This window comes from Xyrauchen texanus, chromosome 8, assembly GCF_025860055.1.
Source record: "Xyrauchen texanus isolate HMW12.3.18 chromosome 8, RBS_HiC_50CHRs, whole genome shotgun sequence".
Taxonomy (NCBI): Eukaryota; Metazoa; Chordata; class Actinopteri; order Cypriniformes; family Catostomidae; genus Xyrauchen; species Xyrauchen texanus.
Window position 1 is genome coordinate 2,015,177 of NC_068283.1, and position 25,779 is coordinate 2,040,955.

Sequence of the window (25,779 nt, forward strand, 5' to 3'; positions counted from 1 at the left end):
ACCTCCAACACGTTTGATTTCACTGAAACTCACTTGAGTGTCTTCACAAACACTCAAACAGAAGCGCATCTGTTATACAGGTGAGTGAACGCCATTTGTGCTCTCTCGCTCTCTCTCTCTCTCTCTCTCTCTCTCTCTCTCTCTCTCTGTGTGTGTGCGCGCGTGCCTCCACTCACACGTTTATAATGTCATCTGAAGCAAATCTCTTTATAATCACACATGCATATATGCTAATTCATATCTATAAATGAGCTGGTGTGCATAGTTAATAAACATGGAATATGGATTATAATGACAGTAGCGCAGCGCATTGTATGGAGGGGAATCCTTGTTTATAGTGACAACTAGGGGGATGTGCAGAAATGCGCGCGTGCACACACACACACCGGCGGCGGCGGCGGCACAAAGCTGCTGTTTCATCACAAGGACGCTGCGAGCTTCAGGTCGGACGCGAGTGTTCGTTCATTGCAATGTGGCTTAATTCATCTGTTCATATCTGAACAGCGGAATCTATTCTTTTATTATTGAATCGTTCCATCGACAGGTAAATGTCGCATTTAAATGAATGTTTAATTGTTCGACAAATCGCTTTGTTGAGTTTAAATCGGCTCACAGATGCTGATTCATCATAACGATACTCGTTTCATCTCCGTCCGGATCACCTTTACCTGCACCTGATAATCTGTGTGTTATACAGTATGGAAACAGGAGATTTGTATTTACTTATTGTGATTTCAATTATTTGTTGAGATTCATTAATGTGCATTTACGCGCGTGCAAAAAGACCTGTTTGAATGCTCGTGTTTTTGAAGGGCAGTGTAGCTTCTGATATCTCTGTTAAATGAAATTGCAATTTTGAACCATATTGATTATTTTAAGAATGATCTGAAGGGTTATTCTCTGTGGTTTGAATTATCTTAAAAAGGAGCAGGTATCTTGTATCTGGAGACATCAACAGCACTCTTGATTGGCATGAGCTGATGGTTAAAATGTAAAGGCTTTTGAATATCGTGCATTATATAGGGATTTATACCCTGCCTCTGCTAAACAAAAAGATGCATTACTACATGTTTGATTTTGACAGTATATGTCTTAAGTATTGGTCACAACTCGAACTTGGCTTTGTACATATTTTATTATTACTATGGTGTTGTTCTTTTTATTGTTTGATGTGTATCATGGTAGTCCCATCTGATACCTTCACTGTACCATTGATTTGGGTATTGTTTATTATGTATATGCATTTTGGGCATGGTACCATGTGGTAATGGTACGTTTTTGGACATATATCATGGCAGAACAATGGTGTAATACTTCCCAAGGAAGGAGCACAGGAAACAGGTCTTCACCACAAGGTAAGGTTTTTAATCCCCTTTTGCTTCGTACAATTATCACACATACAATGCCAAACACTGAGTTCGCTTGTCATCTCTCTCCCTCGTGGGGCCCTCTCGCTGCCTTTTTATGCCGCTCTCCTCGTACTCACTGAAATTAGAGACAGGTGTTAGACATAATTTATCTCAGGTGTAAGCGCCCTTACCGCTTTTCTCTCCCGGACGGGCGCTTGACCACGCCCCCGCTGCCACATATGGTATTCTTCGGAATAACATGGTAGGTATTAAAGTAACCTTCACAGTACTTTTTGCAAGAGAATTGCACAATAACACGCATTGTTACTCCTATGCCCTGTACCAGAAATGAACTGTTTTATTAGGGGGCAATATTGGCACACTGATATTGATTTTCAGAGGCTTTTCTTTACATGTATGGGGGAATTTTTACCCTAACCTTATACAAACATATATGTCCTCCCGTTTATGTCAAATACTTTTGAACTGAATCAATTTAATTAATAAATTGTCAATTTAAACAATTATGGGCATCACTTATAAAATCAACATGAGATACAAAAGTAGGTGTAAATATTGTCCAAGATATCTCATGTACACAATAAACACAGTCCTATATTTTCAATAATTGGCTTGTCTCTGTGGTCTCATAGAATGAACATTACTATAACTACATTTTTGCAAACTGACTTTTACTTGTTGCTTACCATGTTTTTCTGCAGTTTCCTGGTGAAATGAGCACTACAGGTGCTACTACAGGTGCTACAACAGCTGTGCTCTTTTTTTTTTTTGCACTATTACTCACATACTGCTATATTATGATATCCAAACACTTTTAATACAAATCATTTGTGTTACAATGCTTGTGTGACAGATTCGCCTTCATTTAAATACTTATTCCAACTTGATTAGTGTGTGTTTGACTTTGAATTCGGAAGACTGCGGTTTGAGCCCAGTCTAGAATGCTCGAAACGAAAGTGAAAATAAAACCAAAGTGACATTGAAATGAAATTAAGAGCTTGTTTCATAAGAAAAAATAGGCTTTTAATTTGCTTTTAAAACACTAGGCCAAATCAGTTAGGTATAGGTGTTGGATAAGGTTGTCTGTGTTGTATTTTGGAAACTATTGGTTAGGTTTAGGCTAAAGCTTTAGGTTAGGGAGGTACATTTTACTAATTTAAACCTCCATCTAAAATCTTCCTTACAAACCTCTTCTGATTACAACATAATTTCGCTCGATTTTGGTGCCCTCCGCTGGACATTTCACTTGGAAACTGCAGACAAACGTGTAATACAGCACATCATTTTGGTTTGCAGAAATGTTGCCACAGTCATGAGAATGTCATGAGATTTTAGACATGTTGGATTATATAGCTCCCTCCTGTTTTAGAGGCACTCAATCATAAAATAGAATATTATCAAAATATATAAAATGTCAGGTAACACATTTAAAAAAAAACAAATGAATTCACTACTATTCCCTACAATTTAAATATAAATGTATCATTTTCAGTGGCATTTGCCTCGAGCCCTGGTTAATTTTTGACCCTGTTACTGTTCCTTTTGCCTGTGATACAGACTGTGTGTTTTTTTTTTTTTGTAATGTGTGCTCTGGCACTCATTGGCTGCTTTGACTGCTGATGCAGTTGATGCAACCTGAAGAAAGATTTTAATGAGTGGAGGAGGTGCTCTTCATCATATCTTGTTACTAATGCCGTCTCTGCAGAAATTACAGTTCCTGGAAGAGTGTGGATTGTCGTTTAGAAGTATTGCGTTATCTGTATATGGAGGACTGTGAGTGCCAACAGCAGCGCACGACTCCAGAAGAGATCAATAAGGTTTTGGAGAGTGTTGGGAGGGGGGGTCGATGATGAAACTCAGTGTAAGAGAGGGTGTCTTCTTTTTTTTTTTTTTTACAGAAATTGTCTTTTGCTTGCTGTTGCTATGCGTTTTCTTTCTTTCTTTCTTTCTTTCTTTCTTTGAGAAGTAACTTTTAACTTGACACAACATCCTAAAATGTGCCGTTTATGATGCTGGATACTAGTGTGATGCTCTAAAAGCATCAATCTGATGCATTAATGTGCATAGACCACAATTACAATTTGCACAGATGTAACCAAAGATAATATCCTAAGAGAAATTATAGTTAGAATGATTGGAATTGGCCTATTATCTATTGTTTATATTGAATTATCTTTGTTTGTTTTTTCTCAGGAAATATAAATGCAATTAATTGAAATTATTTTGATTAATAAATCGGCATGTTAAAAATGTTAATCTATTTAATCTACTTTAAATAGCAAAATCTATTGGGTTTAAAGTCATAAATACCACTCATTGAGGTCATTGAATTAACCATCCAGTAGGACAGTGGTTCTCAAACTTTTATAAACTACAGCACCCCTTTATATTGTTTTTCCCCATGTCACCACAACCACTGAAAAAATAAATAAACAAAGACAAATATGCGAACATTAATAAAACCGTCTCGCTGTTTCTTCCAGATGATAAAATTCAATCTAAGCACAAAATCAACATTTTGTGCAAAATGATCCATAGTTTTAGTGAGTACTTGTGTATTAAAGACAAAGTCTTTATAGCAATCAGTCCACTGTCGGCCATCTTTGGAACACTCTCAGGATGATATTTCCAGTCATGACAGTGCAGCAAAATTGTGATTCTTTACCTCATACTAAGCTAAAAGCACAATTTTCCCAGTTTTTCTAGCTAATACGCATGCACTTTATCGAGTTGATTTAAAGCTGATTGGCTCTTTTACCTGTAAGGCGGTACTACCTTTCTACATCCATTGAATGTTTGGGCATTCCAATTTCTTCCATTTCAGTAGAAGTGGGCTGTCTCTGCTAAATTGTCTCTTTTACAGAGTAGCGTTTACACCACAAATGCGATGTGGTCACATGCATTTTGACTACCTTAGTATGTGGTTTTTGTGATCCGATCACACAACGTTTTGCACCCTGTTTACACCTGTATAATGTTGACAACTTGTGATCACCCAAAACACATCTTAATACAAGGTGTAAACAGGGTCCAAGGGTCTGTTGCACCAGCTATACGTAAGTTACAACTTAGCCTAGTAGTAGCATAAATGGGCACTAAGTCACAATTTACGCACTACTAATTATTTGACCGTTGCACAATTAAACTTAGGTAGGACGTAACATTACGAATGAACTAAATATTTACGATAGACTCCGACCAGCAGTAAAGGAATAAAAAAATCGGAATTATGTTTAATTACATAAATGAGCTCATGTTTGTGTGACAGGCATCAATCATTTGGACATGCAGTATGTTGACATTTTTCACTTGTTTACCTTTACGAGAGACAGAAAAAAAACATTCTAATGGTGCAGTTTTCAGGGTGCATCGCCCTTTGTCAAGCTTCATATTTCAGCACTCTGCTATTCAGGACTATCCCCTAAATCTTGTGCTTCAAGCAATGTGTTTCAAAACTCTATGAAACTTCCTCTTGTGTCCCTCTGCATAGGGCTGTCGCGATAACCGCAATATTGTAATACCGCGCTATTGACCAGCCAACCGCAGAGGAAGGAAAGCAACCGCAGCAATCGCAGTGTTCAGTTTTTTTCTTTCTTCCATAAGGCTGTGGCCTTTTTGTTTTACAATTTGTCACTGTGCATTTAATGTTAAATAAATTAATAATTATGCAAGAGTGTTACGACATTTTCCCACGAACCATTGTAGCTCTATCTGGTGTTTCGTTTATTTTGAATAGGCCTACTAAAACGATGGCAGTCGCGCTCGTCCCAAAACCTAATGTCACGTCGCCAGTTTGGGAACATTTCGGCTTTCAACCCAATGAAAAGGGTGAGCCAGCGAATTTAGATGAGCCGATATGCAAAATTTGCGGCAAAAAGGTTCCACGCGGCAATACATCTATTTTGAGGTGTCATCTCGCTAACCGAACGGGTTGGCTTAAACCATCATCCGAGTATACCACCTTAACATCGGACATAAAGCACAAAATGTGTGGTGTTCTACATGGGAAGTATGAACCAGCTGCCTTACAAAAACTTTTGGCAAAGGCGTGTTGTTTAGATCATCGATATAGGGGCGACCATATCAATGACACGGAGACAAAATCCGCACTCATCGAAGAGATGGTGGGAGTGGAGGACGAAAAGACCGCTGCCCGTGCGTCAGAGGTTGGAGACGAAGAGCAAGCGGTAGTGCCACCTGCAGTAAAGAAAAAGACTCTTGGAGACCTGCTGAAGTCACGGACAACCTCCGCGTCAGCGCCCATAACCAAGAGAGCGCGAGCAGATAACGAGCTCACGCGCTATCTGCATGAGGAGTGCATCGACACCAACGCGAATCCACTGTCCTGGTGGCGCGATAATCAGTCTAGATTTCCGCTGCTGTCCAAAGTCGCGTGCAAATACATGTGTATTTGTGCAACGAGCACACCGTCGGAAAGGGTTTTCAGTGCCGCGGGGAATATTGTTACCCCCATGCGATCCTCCCTGAAACCACATAAGGTTTTCTATAAGGTATTGGTTTTCCTAGCGCGAAACAAGGACATGATAGTCCAGGCCTAAATCGCATTTGTTAAGGCTTAAGTTTATTCTCTGTATTTTCACTTAGCCTACTTTTAGAATTCTTTCGTTTTCAAATTAGAAAAAGGCATTTTCTTATTAGGCTACTTGTTTTCATGTGATACTTTAGAACTCTTTGATTTCTTTCATTTTTTAATTGGAAAAGGCATGTTCTTGTTGCTGTTTGGCATTTAACAATAAACAAAAATGTTTTAAAACGTGTCTCTCTGTCAGTTACAAAGTAACAATATATACTACATAACTCAGCAATAGAGCTTTGTATGCAGTAAAATCAGGATAAATTAGGTTTGTAAAAAAAAACAAAATAAAAAAAAAACGGCGGTAATACCGCATATCGCGCTATTGAGCCACCCATAATAACCGCAAGGGAAATTTCTTAACCGCGACAGCCCTACCTCTGCACTCTTCATTCTAACTCTCTGGTGCATTCAGATTGTTTGGGCTCCATTATCAGTTATTTGGCCTGTCATTTATTTTTGATAGCTTTACTCAAAACCTATGTACTATATTTAACTCTGAACCAAGATGTTAGTAAGTTTATAAAAAGCTTGGTTTTCTCATTCCAGTTTTGTAATTGAAGCTTTACCCATGTGTTTTACCCTCTGCAAAAAAAATCAATATGGCATTAGAAAGAGTCTCTAATCTTTTTACAATGTTAGAGATTGACTCCAAATGTCAATATCAAATTTACCTTGAGCTGGGGCTTTCATTTAGCAAAGAAATTCAATCTCTCCCCAGTAATTAAACTCCACAGCAATGACAACTGACTGCTTATGGTTTACTCCTGAAGTGTAAGTGAGGTTGACTTAGTCTTGCCTTGCAAGACTTTTGATCACCATCATAAAGTCTGGGTCACAATGCAGCTGTTTATGGCTAAAAACCTTCAATTAGACAACCAACCATGGTTTTGGAATTATGGAAATAATGCTGTGAAATCTTAAATTTTTGTTTGTAGACTTTCAGAATGTCTGCCCGTCCAAAAATTATAGGGTCGTTCTGTGTCAACTCAGAGATTTTGTACTGGTTAAAGACATGCATAAATGACTATGAAAGCCAGAATATTAAATGCCATGGATCAATATTTACTAAGTATCCATTATATTGTAGAGAGGAGTCAAAATAAAAAATGTTGTCAATGTTTTTGGGATGAAAAACTAACCTTATTCCAGGTGACCCAGATTCGGTTTTCGACCACTGAAAATGCTACATGGTCACACAAGTCGGCATCTTGTTTTCGAGAGTTCTGGTACACTAGTGGGGCTTTTTCATTGCATGGTACGACTCGACTCCGCTTGTTTTTTGGGGGTTTTCCACTGTGGATAGTGCCTGGTACTTTTTTTAATACCACCTTGGTTGAGGTTCCAAGCGAGCCGAGCCGATAATAAATGTGATGTTAAAACCCTGCAGATCACTGATTGGTCAGAGAAAATTCTCAATACCAGCATCATTGCTATAAGCTAGATGGTAGTTTAGCTTACCCTCATTTGTCGTCTTTGAGATAACACAGTGATGTCCTCGTCTGCGCTTTGGTGTATGATTTCCCAAACTCTCCTGTTTGTTTTAGCTGTATTTTGTCTTGCTGCAGTCAGCCTCTTTTGAAACAAAGTTTGTCGTCTTGCTGTGAAAAACAGCCACATGCCAAGAATCAAGAACGCTATTAATTCATTGCTCCTTTCTTGTATGTTTGTGTCGCGTTTAAGATGATGTCACGGCAGTAGAGACAGCACAACTATGACGATGAGCCTATAATCCCAACCACATTGAGGCTGCACTAAACTGCAGTGGAAAGCAAGATCAGAAAAGTACGTCGAGTCGAACAGTAACGTGTAGTGGAAAAGTGCCATTGGATCAGCCACATTATGCAGAGTCGCCAACTAGCACCATCTCCTATCAGACTTTTTTTATTTGGCTCCAGCGTGTTCCCCTTTGGCATGACCCGGAGCGAGTCAGAAGACTTTCATTTTTACTTAACTGATGGTTAGGTTTGGGTGGGCAGGTGAAGTTTAGAAAATATGCATTCCTCTTCACTGTTTTACAGCCTGTGCAGCTGTAAACAACTCACTTTACAACTCATATTTGGCACCCCTCTGTGGACATTACACCCAGAACATAGACCTCACATGTGCCCATACGCCCATAACACTTACCGCTTTGGCAGTGGGCAGTGTTTCGAATTTAAGAAAACGAAGCAAAAGAAAAGTTAACCTACTGTTTCCAATTTCACTGTGAGATCAGTCTTTAATATAGGTCAAATTTTAATTTATGCATGCAGCCACACCGAGAGTCCCATATCTCTGGGATTTAACCATATAGGATCTTAAATGTGAAGATACAAAAAGGAAAGTTCTGAACCAGAACCTTAATGGATATTAAGATATCTGTAATACTTCTGGAGTAATAGGCACTCCAACTGGGGGGAAACAACAAAAAATACCCTTTTTCGATTGGCATATAAAGCAACATGAGGTCAACTGATTTTAGTAATAGACCTATATATCTGTGTAAAATTAAAATAAGGGTGCTTCCACCTTTCTAAGGTAATTTTTTTGCCTGTAGTTTTGCTCCAAATTATAGGCAAAAATGGTCATTTTGATCTTCCTCTACAAAAAGACATTATAATTCTGTAAATATTAATATAATTCATATTTTGGCTTTAATCATCTTTTATGTATTTCGTTCACCAATCTTTTTTTACCAAAACAAATTTACTAGCCAGGGAAGTTTCTGAAATGTGGTTTATTTGACTGGTTACAAAGCATCTGAAACTAAACTGTGAATCTCTTTCAAAGATTTAAAAACTATGAACTGGGCAAACTTGTGTGAGTTCTTTATCACAAGTGCTCTTTGTATCTACTAGTTTCCAGATGGATTGATATAAACCTGTGCATTCTGGGCTTGTTAGTTTCACAAATGCTTTCCAGTTTTGTGTATAGCATGCATCAGATGGTCAGTGAGAGGTCTGTGGGTGGTCCAGTCTTTGACTAGTGTCAAAATACTTTGAGACCTTGGTCAGCCCTACTCATCCACCACCACGGTTTGTCCTGTCAAGAGAGTTGGCATTGGGTTATTCACAATTAATGGCACACCATCTCTTCTTCACTGCTGTTGAAAGCATCCAAATAATTTTCTGCTCCTTTTTCATGCCCTGAAAAGCCACTAGTTTATGTTGTCTTTGCCCTCTGTGCATAAATTGATGCCAGTCTCGCAGAAACGCAACCACGGTGCAGTCTGTTTTTTAATTTGCTGTTAAACGGCGGTCGACACACACGGCTTGTTTGATAATTTACTTGATTCTGTTGGGGGGTGATTAGATCTGCATACGACTACTCATTTTCTCTTTTCTCACTGTGTTTGATCAGGCTGATACAGAAGGGTTGAGCGACATGTTATCATCAGCTGCTGATCATGCATGAAATGAACTGCAGAGTTTCTCAGACAGTCACAGTTGGTCTGTCTTCATTAAGGGGCTTCTGAGAGGTCTGCAGGTTGGAAAATGACTCACCTGGTGGCTTTCACCAAAATACACAAGAATGCCTGATCCCATAATGATCACTTACTGCTAACTCAAATTCACACTAGTTTCTATGTTGAAAATGTCGTTTCTGGATTGAAATTTTAAAGTGTAAAGATTTACACGTTTAATAAAGCTGTCTTATTAAGTTAATTCAATTTTATTTCAAATTTAAGATAAAAATGCACATGCTAATGCAAAAACTGTGCATTCGAACTTAGTTGTATGCCAAGCACAGACAACTTAGGTGGAGGTCTTTGGTAGTTGTGTCTCACTCTCTTATCAGCATCTGGCAGCACAAGGGGTCGTTCACACAGAATCATAGCTTGTCCTTCTGCACTTATTTCTCATTGTTTTCTATGTAAACTAGGGATTTGTACGAGTAATCGCATAATCGTTCTGCACCAGCTAGTCGACTATTAAAACCAATTGAGTAATGCAAATTGATTTCTTTTGTGCATTGAGGTATGAGACACTTAGAAACTAATCAGACTGGTATAATAATAATAACATTAGAAATGCTGATTTTTTTATATCTGTGTATTATCCTAATGCTTGAATAATGCAAGCTCCAGTGAAGTGCAAATGTTTTTGTTGGTATTTTTTATTCTTTTTTTAAAACAATTTATGAATGCATATTTTCTTTAATTTTTTCAAAAAATAAAAGCATAGTTTGTTGAAGTTAGCTTATTTTGGGGAGTCACGTGAAGCTATGCGAGTGGAAGCAGCCTTGTGGCCTTCTCCGCTACACGTTGCTACAATTATCCTTTCAGTTAACATTACTCGGTGAGAACTGATTTAATTTTGATTGTTAAACTGCGTGGGGAGTGTAGGATGTGGAAGTATTCTAAGTCAAATGTATGCAGGGCTAACAAAAGTCTTGACCAACATGGAGGGCCTGGATGAGGCTGAAAAGCAGATCGAGTCTCTGGAAGCAGCCAAAAAAGAGCTGCAGACTAACCCGCTGGCCAACAAAACTGATATGGATCAGGTGTTGGAAAATCGGAGCAGACATAATAATGTTTGCTTCGTTGGTATCCCAGAGGAAAAGGAAGGTCAAGATATGGTCAATTTCCTGTATGGGTTTTTCCAAATTTATTTGACACAGTGGGCCATCTTCTGGAAGAAGAGCGTGCGTACAGAGCTCTCGGTCAGCATCCCAAAGGGGGTGACAGACCCCCATTCTGGCAAGATTCTTGTGGTTGGCAGACTGAGGCATTTTATGTGTGGCGAGGAATAAAGGAAAGTTGTGGTGGGAGGATTACAACATTATGGTTTTCCGGACTATGCCAGTGTTACGCAAGCAAAACAGGAAAGATTTAAAGAGTGTAAGAATTTACTTCATGCACAGGATGTGAGCTTTGCTTTTTAAGGCTAAACTGAAAATTGATGCTAAGGATGGATGTAAGACTTTCACATGCCCACAATAAGCTATGGCCTTCATTAAATCAGTGGAGTGAGTAGGTGGCTTTGCCTGCGCTGAATCAGCGGTATGGACTACTCATCATGCATTGTGCTGATGCGGTATGAGAGGGTTTGTGTGTCAGGGAAGAGGGCCGGGTTGTGTTGCTGCCTTTTTGTTTTATAAAAAGATTATTTATATTGTCAAACCGGTTCTCGCCTCCTCCTTTCCATTGAACTTTGTTACATTGGTGCCGAAATCCGGGAAGGTGGAGGGATGTGCCGTAGTAGAGTCCTCGCCACTACCATCCACCCCAACGAAGCAGCCGTGGCCATCCGCCGGAGGACAGAGTAGACCAGCCGCCTGAGAGTGGGGAGGGAGAAGTGCTTCCAGGGGAGGGGGAGACCCCTACCGTCCACTGAAAATGCGGCAGAGTGTTCTGTCCACCAGGGGCTGGAGGACTGCCTCCGATCCACCCGGGGAGGCGTGGCTGCCGTCCACAAAAGAGTTGAGGAGTGGCCGAGGCTACTCCGCGTATCTGAGAACCGGCGAGTACGTTCTTTTTTTCTCTCTCCTCTCTCTCTCCCTCTGTCACTCTGTGTTGGCCTTTCCCTCTCGTTCTTTTGTTGTTGTTTTTTTCCCTCCCCTTGTCACCCTCCCAGGTCCAAAGAGGCAGGGATGAGGCACCCTATAAAAAGAAGGACTTATCTATATCTTAAGCTTGAAAATGTATAGGATTCCTTCAAGAAATGTACCTTTCTGCACAAGAAGCTGAAAAACTTGGCTGGGCATGGGGTGGGCATGCGTTTTGCAGTGCTGGTTCGAGGAAGAGCAGGGGAGTCATTACATTGATATGTAAGCATTTACAATTTAATTGTCTCAAACAGATTAATGTTAATTTAGGAATAATCATTATTGTTTTGACTGAAATACAGGGGCAAAATCTTATTTTGGCTAATATCTTTGCACCCAACGCTGATGATCAGAACTTTTTATAGATCTTGAGGGAAAGTTACAAGCAGCTGGGATCCTTCATGATGTGGTTTTGGGTGAAGACTTCAATATTTTTAATGGATCCGGTCCTTGATCATAGTGATATTAAAGTGTGTAGACCCTTTAGAGCAACGTTGCCACTACAGAGGAAGTGTAAAAATCTTGGTCTTACAGACATTTGGAAACTTCTGAATCTATCTAGGAGGGACTACACCTTTTTTCATCAGTTCATAAGATTTACTCTAGAATAGATTTTTTTGTATATATCTAAGTCACTCATTCCTTTTGCCACTGACTGCTCAATTGGGAACATTTTAGTTTCAGATCATGCTTTGGTGTGTTTAAAGATGTTGCCGCATATAGAGAAAAGAAAACATATAGATGGCGCTTTAATACATCCCTTCTGCATGACCCAGCATTTCAACAAATGTTAAAAGCAGAAGTCAGTGTTTATGTGGAAGCCAATTGGTCCTCGGTGTCCTCTGTGGGCATGACATGTGAGTTGCTTAAGACAGTTCTTAGGGGGCAGATCATACAAAATGCCTCATTCATTAAAAAGATCAAAGCATAGGAAATGCCAAATGTCATCCAATGGTCTCAGAGAGTTGATTCAGCTAAAATGAAGGTATAATGCTATTTTGTTACAGAAGGTAGAGTTTGGCTTATTCTGGGCAAGATAGACATACTTTAAGTCAGGAGACAAGGCAGGGAAAATCTTGCCAGATACATTAAAATAGCCTTACTCTACCGATAAGGATATTAGCAACTTCGTAGAGCCATTAGAACTTCCTAAATTGACGAATGATCAAAATGACTTTCTTGACTCAGATATTACTTTGGAGGAGCTTGTTAAGGTAATTAAAGCTTTACCAACAGGTAAGGAACCAGGGCCGGATGGTTTTGCCGCAGAATTTTTTTAGATCTTATGTTACAAAAATGGCTCCACTTATGTCAGAAGTTTACACGTCGTTAAAGAAAGGTGAACTACCACCAACCATGATACAAGTCCTGATCAGTCTCAATCTTAAAAAAGATAAAGATCCAAATTAATGTAAAAGTTATCATCTAATTTCTCTAATCCAGTTAGATGTAAAAATATTGTCTAAAATTCTGGCTAATCAATTAAGCAGAGTATCCCCATGAATAAAATGGGGTTTATTCACAGTTGTAGTTCTTCTGAGAATACTAGACATTTTATAAACAGAAAATGTATGAATATAATGCCAATATTAGTTATTTATGTTTAGAACTATTAGTGGTTACAATTTGTAAACTAAGTAAGTGTTGTGGGTCAATGATTTAAACAAAATGATTTTGAATGAACTAAAAGTTTTAGTGTTAAAGTCTTTGAAGTCATCCCGAATTAAATTAGGAAATACATGTACATTACATTTTATTTATGATACATTGACATTGATTTTGGCTGATAAAGGCCTTTTGTAAGTGGTTAATTCATTTTCTATAAAGTTCATTATTTAAGGGAATGTTGGCCCTCCTTTGACCAAGTTGATATAGGTATCATTCAGTGAGGAGCATCTCAGTCCGGCTGGAAGCTTAGGTAATTTTTGGTAAACTCCATTCTGAGTCCATGCTTCAGACAGTGGCTCATGAAGAATCCCAGGACATTGAGTTTCCTTCAATTCATTCCCTGTGAAGTCCATCTTGGTAGACTGAAATGAAGTCTGCCTGGCACATGCTGCAGTTGGTCATCATCTCTCAGCACAATTTGCAGTGGGAGTCAGACATCAGGCAGGACCGGAGATAGATCTGGCAGGCTCACTTTAAAGTTTGAAGGATAAATTAGGTGGATGCCAGGCTGAATAGATGAGTATTTAGTTTAGACTTAAACTGATAGAATGTGTCTGAGTTTGAAACACTGCTAGGAACGCTATTCCATAGTTTAGGTGCCAAATATGAAATTATTTTTACTCTTTTTGTGGATTTTGATATTCTAAGTATTGTTAACAGTCCAGAGTTTTGTGATCGTAGTGTGCGTGATGGATTATAACATGATAGAAGTTCCCTTAAGTACTTTGGAGCTAGACCATTCAAAGCTAAGTAAGTAATTAACAGAATTAAAAAATGAATACTTATCAGGTAACCAATGTAGCGCAGACCAAATGGGGCTGAAATGATCATATTTCTTGGTTCTAGTTAGCACTCTAGCGGCTGCATTTTGAACCAGCAGAAGTTTATTTATTAAACCTGCAGGACATCCACCTTAAGGTATTACAATAATCTATGAATGCTTGAATTTGTTTTTAATGTTTTTCATTGTCGTAAATTAGCAATACTTCTGAGGTGGAAGAATGCAGTATACAAATATTGGAAATGTGTTTTTCAAAGGTTAGATTGCTATCAAATATAACATTTACATTTTTTGCCGTCTAAATTGGAAGCTCTTGGAAGTTCTGACAGTATATTGTCCTACCATAGCTTTCCAACCTGGAACCTTTCAATGGCCCAAGCAAGGCATTAGGTATAAGGCTTTTTATTCCAGAAAATTTGAGAGATTTAGTTATTTGAGATCATTTTAAAGTTATCGTGTCATGCTGATAGGTGGGCATCACTAGATTTGTCTATGGCTGGGAAGGTCAATGTTATAAAAATCAATTATTTCCCCAAATTCAATTATTTACTGCAGTTTCTCCCTCTAGAAGTTCCTTTTTCTTATTTTAAACAATTTGATAGAATATCTAAGTATTTCATTTGGAATGATAAATTACCTTGTTTGCATTTCAGTAAGTTGCATAGACCAATTGACAAGGAGGTTTAGGCCATCCCAAAATTTGGTTTTATTACTATGCTTTTAATCTTAGACACTTGGCCCATCAGTCTCTTCCACCTGAGTGAGCCCCTCCCTGGTACAACATTAAACAAGCAGTCCTTGCCCCAATTTCACCATTGCAAAATCTTTCTATTAAATTGCCTAGAGAAGTAAAAATGCATCTCATTATTTCAAATATTCAGTATGGACAAAGGATTCCTGCATGTTAAATTTGATTCTTACCTAAATGTTTCCTCAAGCATATAGCTGAACCCCAAATTATGTATTAATAAGTCTCCCCCTTTTGCTGGAAAGAATGGATTGAGAGGGGTGAAAGGTATGAAAACAGAGCTTTGAGATCATTTGAAAATATAACACAACAATTTGGGATTTCTAGGTCTCACAATTACGCCATTTACTTTGTACTATTTTTGGTGGTAGTACACAACCCCTTAAAGCTGCAGACACTCTTTGTATGGTGCTCATGGCCTTTGGAAAGGGGCATGAAGCTTCAGTGTATTATTAGTCTTGGTGATGGGGCCTTAACAGCTTTTAAGAGATTATGGGAAAGCGATTTTAAACTTGGTATTGGAGGATGGGGAGTGGGAAAGAATTTGAAAAAAAATGTTAAACTATGTCTAGGGATGCAAGGGGTATGCCTTATTCAGTTTAAGATTTTGCATAATTTCTATTGGACTCCCTCTAGATTGTTTAGGCTTGGTGTATAAGACACACCTATCTGCTGCCAATGTCTGGAGGATGGAGACCTGGTTCTGTGAAAAGATTCAAGAATTCTGGTTAAAAGGCCAGAATTGTATCTGTGAATATGATTCTGCCCCAGACTATGTATATTGGGTGATGGGGTGGATATTAAAGGAGATGACAAATATATAAAAAGCTGGGTCCAAACTAGTGTAATGATTGGCAGACAAATAATTCTTAGAGGATGGAAGTCAATTGGTTCTCCCTCATTTCAAGAATGGTTCACCGAATTGGGCAGGGTGGAAGCATTCGAAAAGATGTCATACAAACAGCTTGGCAGATTAGATGCATACGGAAAGAAATGGGACAAATACATGACGTGAGGGCAATGTGGAGAAAAAAGTTTTTTCTCTATTTCCATGTTTTTATGTGTATACTCAGACCACCGGAATGTTTGTTGGGGGTTGGGGTGGAGTAGGGGATTGGGAGGGGGATAGGGAATTATTGGAGATTAAGGGGGATAATGGGTGACTCTGAGCATGTATATATATTGCCTTGTTCTGTGTTATGTTTGAGAATCAACCAATAAAAATGTTAATCAGAAGATATCTTATTTTGAAACCATTCTTGGTAACATTTGTTAATAAAACAAAATATACATTTGTACACATCATATTTGTTATTTTTAACACTCATTTTAATTAATGAGCAATCGATAACACAGTGCTATTAACACATTGCGTTCGAAGTGTTTTTTAGCGTGTTGCTAAGCAGTTTCCAAGGGGTGGTTACATACTGGCCAAAACAAAGGAGTCCTCCAAGTCTCTGATATTCTGGTCTTTAGATATTGCTCTGTAGTCTAATGGAAAGGAGGAGGCGAGAACCGGCTTGGCAATATAAATAATATTTTAATGAATAACTTAAAGACAAACAAACACATGACGGACATGTCCGTAAACTGTCTCTGGTCGCACCACCGTATGCCATCGGCCTTTATCCCTCTCGGAGGATTAATTAGCCTGATAAGGGGCCGGGTGTGTATAATCACGACCCGGCCCCGCCCTCAGCCCTTCCACACTCAGGTTTCTCCTTAAACAGAACTCTTTGGAATTTGTTTTTATCCGTTTAATCACCCATTAGTACCATTTAGCTAATACATGAAAAGGTAGGTGAGAGCCAGGCCGAGTATTTGATTAAGCCTCAAACTCACGCCACTGGTTGACTTTTCGCACTGCTCAGTCAAGCAGCTCATGTTTTGAAAGCATCACCGAGCCACAACGTTTACACTTCATTGAGGAAATCAATCTATAAATGGCTTAATAACAGTCAGGCCCACATGGAATCAGTTGCTGGGTTTCCATCCAAATGTTTCGCATTTGTAAGTGCTTTTACAAAGATTTGACTGAAGAAAATACAAATTGATGTGCGTTTCCATCCACTACGTAATTAGCATTAACTTGAGGAAGCCTGCCTCATGATGGAGCGGCTGAATTTACCTGCTTTCTTCAGGGAGTTTTATTTACAGGATTGAAACAATTGTACCTCATTTTATTAAATTCTGCAAGGAGACACCGCAGAATAAAAATATCTGATGTAATGAGGGATGAAATTGCTGTGATGTCCACACGCTGTCTCCGCATGCCTGGGAGCGCCTGCACTCAAAACTGTTCTGTTGGATTTTGAGAACCCACTTTATCGTCCAGCTTTGGGTTAAACACTTCTGAATGACAAGGCTTATTTTCAAAGAATTGTGTGCCAAGATCGGACGTATCATTGGGCAAGTCACATCAAGCTATCGCACGCTCATAACACATGTACGAATAGTCAAAACTCTTCATAGTTTCCATCACCTTAATGCGCATTTAACTAATGCTAAACTCTAGATCCACCTCCTCCTAGCGCATAACATTTTAAGCAAATTTAGAAAGTTTATTCGCATTTCAAGTGTTTCCATTCAGGATTTCTAATGCACAATTTCAAAATGTGCATAACAATATTTGGATGGAAACCCAGCTAACGAGCACAGAAAGCTGTGCAGATTTCTACAGAATTGGAATGCTAATTATGCAAGTTCTGCACATCCCCACCCCTCACATGGTGCTCACCTGGGAAATGCAGGTTCAAGTTCTGCCTGCTCTTCACTATGTTTATCCAATATAAAGGCAAATGATATTATGAAAAGGATGTTCATTATCAGACAAAGGATATTTCTGATGCGTATGACTATGGTATCAAACATCAGCAAGCATCTTGGCTCATCATGAAGAATAGTGTAGTTTAAGCCAGACCTTTGTACCGAAATTAACTCTGACTGCAATTATCAATTGTGCACCTGTTTTTTTTGTAACAAAGATAATGAACTTTGATTTTCAATGACTTTGTTTTACTTTTTAGTATGCAGGGAACAAGTGCAACTGTGATTTGGAGTCAAGCAGTTGATGGGTTGCTTTTGTGTGCAGTTATAGCCTGTTTATCTTATTACTGAGCTGCTTGATGGAGAATTAAAGGCCTTATAACCTTTAAAAGGACAAAATGTTGTATTTTTGCTTTATTTAGCTTATTAGGACATATCACAATTTTAATTTTAACACATTCAAATAAGTGTGTGAGCATTTGAACCCAGTTGCGTGTCAGTCAGACACGAATTATGTTCTGTAGAAACACTGGCATTGTTGCATGTTTTTTATTTTAGTTCCAACTTTGTACCGAAGTACCAGTATTTTGACCACACTAGAGTATACATGGCTACTTGCCAAATAAATCAAATAATTTCAACTCTTTTGTATTTATTATGTGAGAAGAAAGCGTGCATGAATTGAAACTGGAGTATTATACTACTACATATGTAGGAAACCGCTTTCCAGACAATGGTGTTGATCGATCGAGCACTGCTATTAACTAATAACCATCAAGTATTCCAGAGAGCCATACAATAAACTTCTTTAATAGCCACTAGAGCAGTGAAATGCGCTTGTATCATTGTGCTGGTGGGTCACGTTGTGCTGTAGACTAGAAGACAGGTATACAGAACAGACCACTGTCTTTTTGGCATAGCCCACCCCAGTGGCGTCCAGCCGTAGATTATTCTCTGAGGCCTCAGAAAAGGAAGGCAGTCATCATTAACACTGACACTGGGACGCAAAGCCACTGCATTTTTGTTGACTCCGCATGTATCGTATGTTTAGATAATTTATTTATCAACGCATGTATCTCTAGACCTTGCGGGTCCTAAACGCCCTCTAGATTTATGAATGCTGGCAGGGTTTGAAGGTTGCAAATGATTGCCGTGGTCATTTAAGTTGAGTTTCACAACTCTCTAATTGGTCTTGGTTGGGGTCCTTGCTGAGATCAGGCCTTTTTCACCCTTCACTTTGCAAGCTCGCCCAAATGTGTTGAGGGTGCATTTTTTACAAGGCTGTTTCCTCAGCACCTTCCACACCCCCTCGCTCTATTTGTTCGCTCTGTCTCTATCTCTGCTTCTTCAACTTCTCTCTCATAGCGGCCTCACTCAGCATTTTCTGATCTCCTGTGAGTCTGCTGTCGGTCCTCTCCAGATATTCAGCTCTGATTGTCAGTTTTTTTTAGTGGTTCAGCAGTTTGCTGCTATAAAAAATGGTTCCCCCTCACCTTACTGCTATTACTTGAAAAACTAGACCTATTGATTTGTGGCAAACTTACACCACTAATGATTAACTTGGTGTGAACGTGCGGCAACAATGGCCACTTTTACTATTTTACATAGTAATAGACCAGTGTGGAACACAGTCTCATTTAAACGGTCCACATAGAGCCACAGCAGACGCGTTTGAGCTCATAATAGTTTAAGTGCTCGTCTGTTTCATTCTCCCTCTCTCTCCTCAGCAGTTCCCGGTAACCTTTAGCTGTATTTTCTAATGATAAAAAGACAAATATCAATAAAACTAATATCATATACCGTCTTCAAATACACGCATATCTCATTTTAACAGATGAAATAAACAAACCTCACAAAACTTGAGCAGATCCAGCATCCTGTGGAGCGCTCATTTATTTACCTCTAAAGTGCTCAATCTAACATCCTCACTCTCCCTGTCACTTTTAACTTTCTTTTCTAATAAATATTAATCTTCTATACCATTTGAAAATATGCAGATGTCTCGTTTAAACGGATGTAATTAACAAACCTCATGAAAATAGAGCATTTTTTTCCCATCGAAGGCTCATATATTATATTCCTCTGAAGTGCGTATTCTATCAGCCAAAATCAAACTTCAGGATCAAGATCAAAAGTTCCTCTTATTCACAAATCATGAATCCAACAGGTGATCCAGGCCGTTTAAACTATCAGGAGATTGTTGCTGCTCGCTGGAACCGCACAAGCACGTGAGTGCAACCAAAGTCTTTCTAGCAAGTCAATTCACCATCAGCCATGTTTGGAATGCTCTTGGGAGGCTATTTCCAGTCATGACAGTACAGCTCCTATCTACTTGAATGGGGAAAACCAAAATCTCCAAAATGGTCGGTCAAGATTACGAACAAAAAACATATTTCAAATCAGCAGTAAAATCTGACAACACTGGTATCATAAACGGTGCTTCTTTACCTCAGATTATGCTAAAAAACAAAATTTTCCCAGCTTTAATAGCTAATGCGCATGCGCGATCTCATGTTGATTGACAGGCGATGTCTGTATCTAAAAGGTGATTGGCTCTTTTACCTGTAAAGCGGGACTTACTATCTACATCCTTTGACTGTTGGGCGCGAGAGCTTCTTGGTTGAGCGTTACGATTTTTCCCAATAGTCTCTGGAGCAACTTCAAAGTAAATGCGCTTCACTTGTGCTATAAGTAAATGTCTTATTCACTATGCACTGTATGTGCACTTGGTTTGATTTGGTATTTTTTAGAAAATGCGATTGCTAACGAGGACATGCCATCCATGGTTGCTGGACTACTGTGTGTACTGTTATTTCATTCTTCTTAATATATTAACAATTTCTGCATGTGCAAAATTATTACTGCAATTTGATGACTAAACAGGCTTCAAAAATGTATGAATGATAATCAAATTAAAAGTTTAATTTTAAAATTATTAAAATAAGATTTTAAATATGAAAATATTTCTAAATAACTAAAATATCTCTCAACTGACTCCTTTCAACGCAAACTCCTATCTCTTTCTTTCATTTTTGTCGGATTTAGTCTTGGTCCAAGTTTTCACACTTTTTTGGAGGGAACCCAGCCAACCTGTATTATATTATATTATATTATGCAGTAGTAAAATATCTCTGCCTTATATTCTTCACTTTCACACATTATTTTAAAGCTTTCTGATTAAATCACAGGAGCTTATTTCTGCTGAAGTAAGACTGAGATTCTGTTTCTTGCATTTTAGCATCTCCACAGAAATAGAGTAGATGGGCATTTCTTCTGTGTCACTGCATGTAATTAACACTGAATGAACCCACAATGACCACAGATATTTGCATTACATGGTCATTAAAGTAAAACTGGAGTGCTTTTGCGTTCACTATTAAATTAATACCTATTTTATATTTTCACGGAAGTTTAGCGTGAGCATCTGTAAACGGTGCGCGCATCAGCACGCTTGAAACAGTTCATCTTTGCGATGTCTGCAGTGCGGTTCCACGAGACCCTCGTTGTTCAACTGAATGAAACACAAAAGCATTTTCCTGCATGCTCGTGAGACACAGCATGCAGGGAAAGATGAGGCTGAATCCAGCTTCTTAATCACCTGCTTTTTATTCAGTAAAAGGTCTCAGTGCTTCGACACAGAACTCAATCACTGCTGAGTAAAATGTTCATATTTACTCGCCAACATGTAACAGGATTACATATTTAAAATACTAAATATAAGTAACTGGATTTCACTACAGTTACAATTGAAATAATTGGTATTTAGAATACAGTTGCATTCAAAAAGTATTTTGATTACTTTGCATTTTATTGTCATTTGTTTCATTTAATATTTAGTCCTTTCAGATGGAAAACATTTCTACATATAAATGATGTGATCCAAAGTGCATTTGAACAGCGGTGAAACACTTTCTTATGATGCGTTACATTCATACGAGCAGACAGAGAAGTAAGTTTGAAGTAAGTTTGGAGCAGAAGAAATAAAAATAATCCTTGTGTAAATTGTCAGCTTTACGCTAAGCTAAAATGCTATTTCTAGATATTATACATGCACATGTTACCAGACACGATCATATTTTCAGGTTAGATCATAATAAATTTTTTCTAGTTAGACATATCATATTCTTGATGATAATTTTTGTATTGTTTTCCTATAAAAATATAAAACAATCTTTAAAACAAGATCAATTCGATTAATATTGTTTTAGAAACAACACTGCATAAGATATTTATTTTTTTCTGCTGTTATTGGAGCTTTTACTTTCTGTATGTTGTCACAGAACGGAATAATAGAAGTTCATCTTTAAGCGGCATCAAGCACTGTAAAATAGTCCACGTGACTGCACTTCAGTTCAATACAGTATTAATGCAGAAATGGCTTTGAAATACATTTCTTCTAATGTAATCAGGTGACTTATGGGAGGAATTTGCACATCAAGTCCAAATATTAAACTGAAATTCATGCTTAAACCAAGCTGCTAATTTATTGTGATTTATAGTTGTTATTATTAACTATAAATGTACTTGTTTTTTGATCATTGGAATCTTTTATAATATTACTGTAGCCAATGCTTTGTGTCATCCCAAAGAGCATCCGATACTACATAACTCTCAGTTTATTTCAATACAGTAGTACATTTATCTGGTTTTGAACTTCTAGGCAGTCACTGGAGGAGTGTGAAGAGACAAACACACACACAAGCAGGTGATCTCAGCAGTGCGTCAGTGTGTCTGCCAGCTACACTGCCAGTGGTGACAAGAAACTGCTGACCCAGCGTGTGTGTGTGTGTGTGTGTGTGTGTGTGTGTGTGTGTGTGTGTGTGTGTGTGTGTGTGACAACATCCCCACTGTGACACAGCTGCTTCCATTCCATCAGGGGGACATATTATAGGCTTCTATTGTTTTTGTATGAAGTTAAATGTAATGACTACAGGCTAACCCTAACCAAAGATTATTTATGCTATTTATGAATCAAATTTCCAATTGAGGATGTTCTCAACTGTTCCTAAAGCAAGGTTTCGTAACTAATTTCTGTGGATAATTTCATCCCCAAACTATGTAGATCTACACACACACTCACTCAGGGCATCATCTCTGCTTTGCTGTGATGATTGGACCGTGTGCAGGCAGGCAGAGCATCTTCATCTTTGCAATGCTGCAAATTTGCTGACATATGTTTTGTTGCATGAGCTCAATAACAGTATAATATACAATTAAAGTTAACCTTCATGTTCTCTTGAGATTGAATTTACTATCTAAGTTTGGGACCCCAGAGACCCCAAATGATGTTCGTGTAAATTGGAAATTAAACTATAACTATTTTTTCTTTCACATTTCTTGTCATTTGTTCCCTTTGAATTCAAACGGGAAGATATTATTGAAGCTTAAACACAGAGAGTTGCAGTCCTGGTCTCTGATTGATTGATATTGTTTCCTTGTTGTACTAAATTATACAATATAAGTGCTGTGATGTGAAACGCCTCATCAGGCACTGTGTATATCATGTCGGAGACTGTATAATGTAGCACAAGGATCACACATAAACTTGAAAATGAAAATGTACTGTATAAATGTAATGAAAATGTGTGTCCTGATGTGTTGTGTTCTGTATCCACAGACCCGTTGAGCAGGCCAGTGGAGAGCGGCTCTCGTGGTATGACTACTACAAACAAGGGAAACAAAGCATTAAAGGTAAGGTCACATGATATCTGCACATATAAGCAGCTTTTCTTTGAAGTAGGGGAGACATTGGCATGTTCCCTTATACTGTAACTCACAGACTACTACAAGTCTACCTGCCATCTGTTGGTATGAGAAACATATGTGTGGCCAGTGGCTTAACTTGGATCTTACGGGCCCCAGTGCAAAAGCCTGTCGGGCCCGCGTTCATTTAAAAAAACAATATATATTGTATTGTGTTGTGTGTGTGTGTGTGTGTGTGTGTGTGTGTGTGTGTGTATATACACACCAATCAGCCACAACATTATAACACCTGCCTAATATTGTGTAGGTCCCCTCGTGCCGCCAAAACTGTGCCAACCTAATCATCATTCAGAGATGATATTCTTCTCAACACAATTGTACAGAGCAACTGCTTTGAGTTACCGTAGACTTTGTCAGTTTGAACCAGTCTGACTATTCTCTGTTGACCTCTTTCATCAACAAGGTATTCCACAGTACAGCTGCTCACTGGATGTTTTTTGGCACCATTCATTGTAAATTCTAGAGACCGTTTTGTGTGAAAATGTTGTGGCTGATCTGTGTGTGATTTTTAACCACTCCAGAGATTTAATATTAGCAAACTATAGTTTTGGCAAGTCGTTTAGCACATCTACTTTGAGCATGACATGAGTAATTTTTCCAACAATTGTTTACAGACAGATTTTTTCACTTTTAATTGACTATATCACAATTCCAGTGGGTCAGAAGTTTACTTACACTAAGTTAATCAGCAGCTTGCAAAATTTCACAAAATTATGTCAATTCTTTTGATAATTTGCCTATTAGCTTCTGATAGGAGGTGTACTGAATTGGATGTGTACCTGTGGAAGTATTTTAAAGGCCTACCTTCAAACTCAGTGCCTCTTTGCTTGACATCAGGGGAAAATCAAAGAAAACAGCCAAGACCTCCGAAAATAAATTGTGGACTTCCACAAGTCTGGTTCATCCTTTTGAGCAATTTCCAAATGGCTGAATGTACCACATTCATCTGTACAAACAATAGTACGCAAGCATAAACACCATGTGTCTACATAGCCATCATACCACTTAGGAAGGAGACGCATTCTGTCTCCTAGAGATTAATGTAGTTCGGCGCAAGAAGTGCAAATCGATCCCAAAACAACAGCAATGGACCTTGTGAAGTGGGAGGAAACGGGTAGACAAGGATCTATATCCACAGTAAAACAAGACTTATATTGACATTACCTGAAAGGCTGCTCAGCAAGGAAGAAGTCAATCACCTTTTTCCTATATGATTTCTAGAATTACCTTTGACCTTGGCATAGCGTGCTACTTTTTTAGCAGCTCATGCTGCTCAAAAAGTTCTATTTAGGTGTTGATTTGATTTGGTGTTTCTAGTCCAGCTGAACCCCATTATGAATACAGTTTTATAGATTTGGGATTTAGTAACTAAGGGGGCAAATACTTTTTCACAAAGGCCCAGTTGGTATTGGATAACTTTTTTGCTTCAGTAAATAACATTATCGTTTAAAAACTGTATTTTGTGTTTACTCAGATTGCCTTTATTTTATTTTAGATTTTGTTTGATATTTTGAAATTGTTTAGTATGAGATATATACAAAAACTGAAATCAGGATGGGGCCAAATACTTTTTCACAGCACTGTGACTATATGTATGTTAACATATGCAATATTACTTGTAAATTATTGGATTCTTTAAAAAAAAATATATAATGGGGGGGCTTAAAAATTAGACCATTATTTTGCAATTAGTCCACTGGACGTGTGTAGGGCGAGCTTTTAAATTTGTGTATAAAAAATTATACAGCGAGTTTAAGGGCTTAGTAAAATAATGCTCATTACATATTTTAAATACTCAACCTTTAATTCATAAGTAGTGTTTTAATTTTCTCCTGATCTAACAGCCATAGTAAAGAATTGTATAGTAGAGTAAGAATCTGCCATTCATTCATGTTCATTTGGAATCAACAATCTAAAGATAAAATACATATTTGAATTCAAAAGCATCAAAACTGGTATTCCAAAAATGCCTTTTATATCTCAAAATCAGTATTTTGTTGACAGTTTCCCACAAAGTGAAAAACTCATTTCTCTTTCTTAGACAGAGAGAAAACTCCACTCGATAAGTGTCATCAATCTGGCTTGATTATGAGTGAAAAACTCATGCTCTTCTTTCCAGGTGAAGCGTGAGCCGGGTGAGAATGGCACGAGTCTTACAGATGATGAGCTGGTGTCCATGTCTGTGCGGGAGTTGAACCAGCACCTGCGCGGTTTGACCAAAGATGAAATCCTGCAGCTGAAGCAGCGGAGGCGCACGCTCAAGAACCGCGGCTACGCTGCTAGCTGCCGCGTCAAACGTGTCACACAGAAGGAGGAGCTGGAGAAGCAGAAGGTGGAACTTCAGCAGGAGGTGGAGAAGCTCGCTTCCGAGAATGCCAGCATGAAAGTGGAGCTGGACGTGCTGCGCTCCAAATACGAGGCCCTGCAGAGCTTTGCCAGGACTGTGGCCCGCAGCCCTGTGGTCGCAGCAAGGGGCCCCATCACGTCTGTCATAGGGCCCCTTATACCCGGCAAGGTGGCTGCCACCAGCGTCATCACCATTGTCAAATCCAAAACATAA

The 25,779-nt window shown here is 38.6% G+C and overlaps 1 protein-coding gene across 1 annotated transcript; it reads left to right on the top strand.

Moving 5' to 3' along the window:
- Nucleotides 1-426: 426 nt before the first annotated feature.
- LOC127648369 (transcription factor MafG) lies at nucleotides 427-25,779 on the top strand. The gene is made up of 3 exons (XM_052133026.1): nucleotides 427-544; nucleotides 23,074-23,147; nucleotides 25,339-25,779. Exons 2-3 carry the CDS (start codon nucleotides 23,112-23,114, stop codon nucleotides 25,777-25,779), a joined length of 477 nt encoding a protein of 158 aa, XP_051988986.1. The 5' UTR covers nucleotides 427-544; nucleotides 23,074-23,111.

What these genes read in the sequence shown, in the direction of transcription:
- LOC127648369 (XM_052133026.1), top strand. Translation starts at nt 23,112, where the DNA reads ATGACTACTACAAACAAGGGAAACAAAGCATTAAAG. An exon ending in AGGGAAACAAAGCATTAAAG is followed by an intron (nt 23,148 to 25,338) that starts GTAAGGTCACAT and finishes TCTTCTTTCCAG; the next exon opens with GTGAAGCGTGAGCCGGGTGA.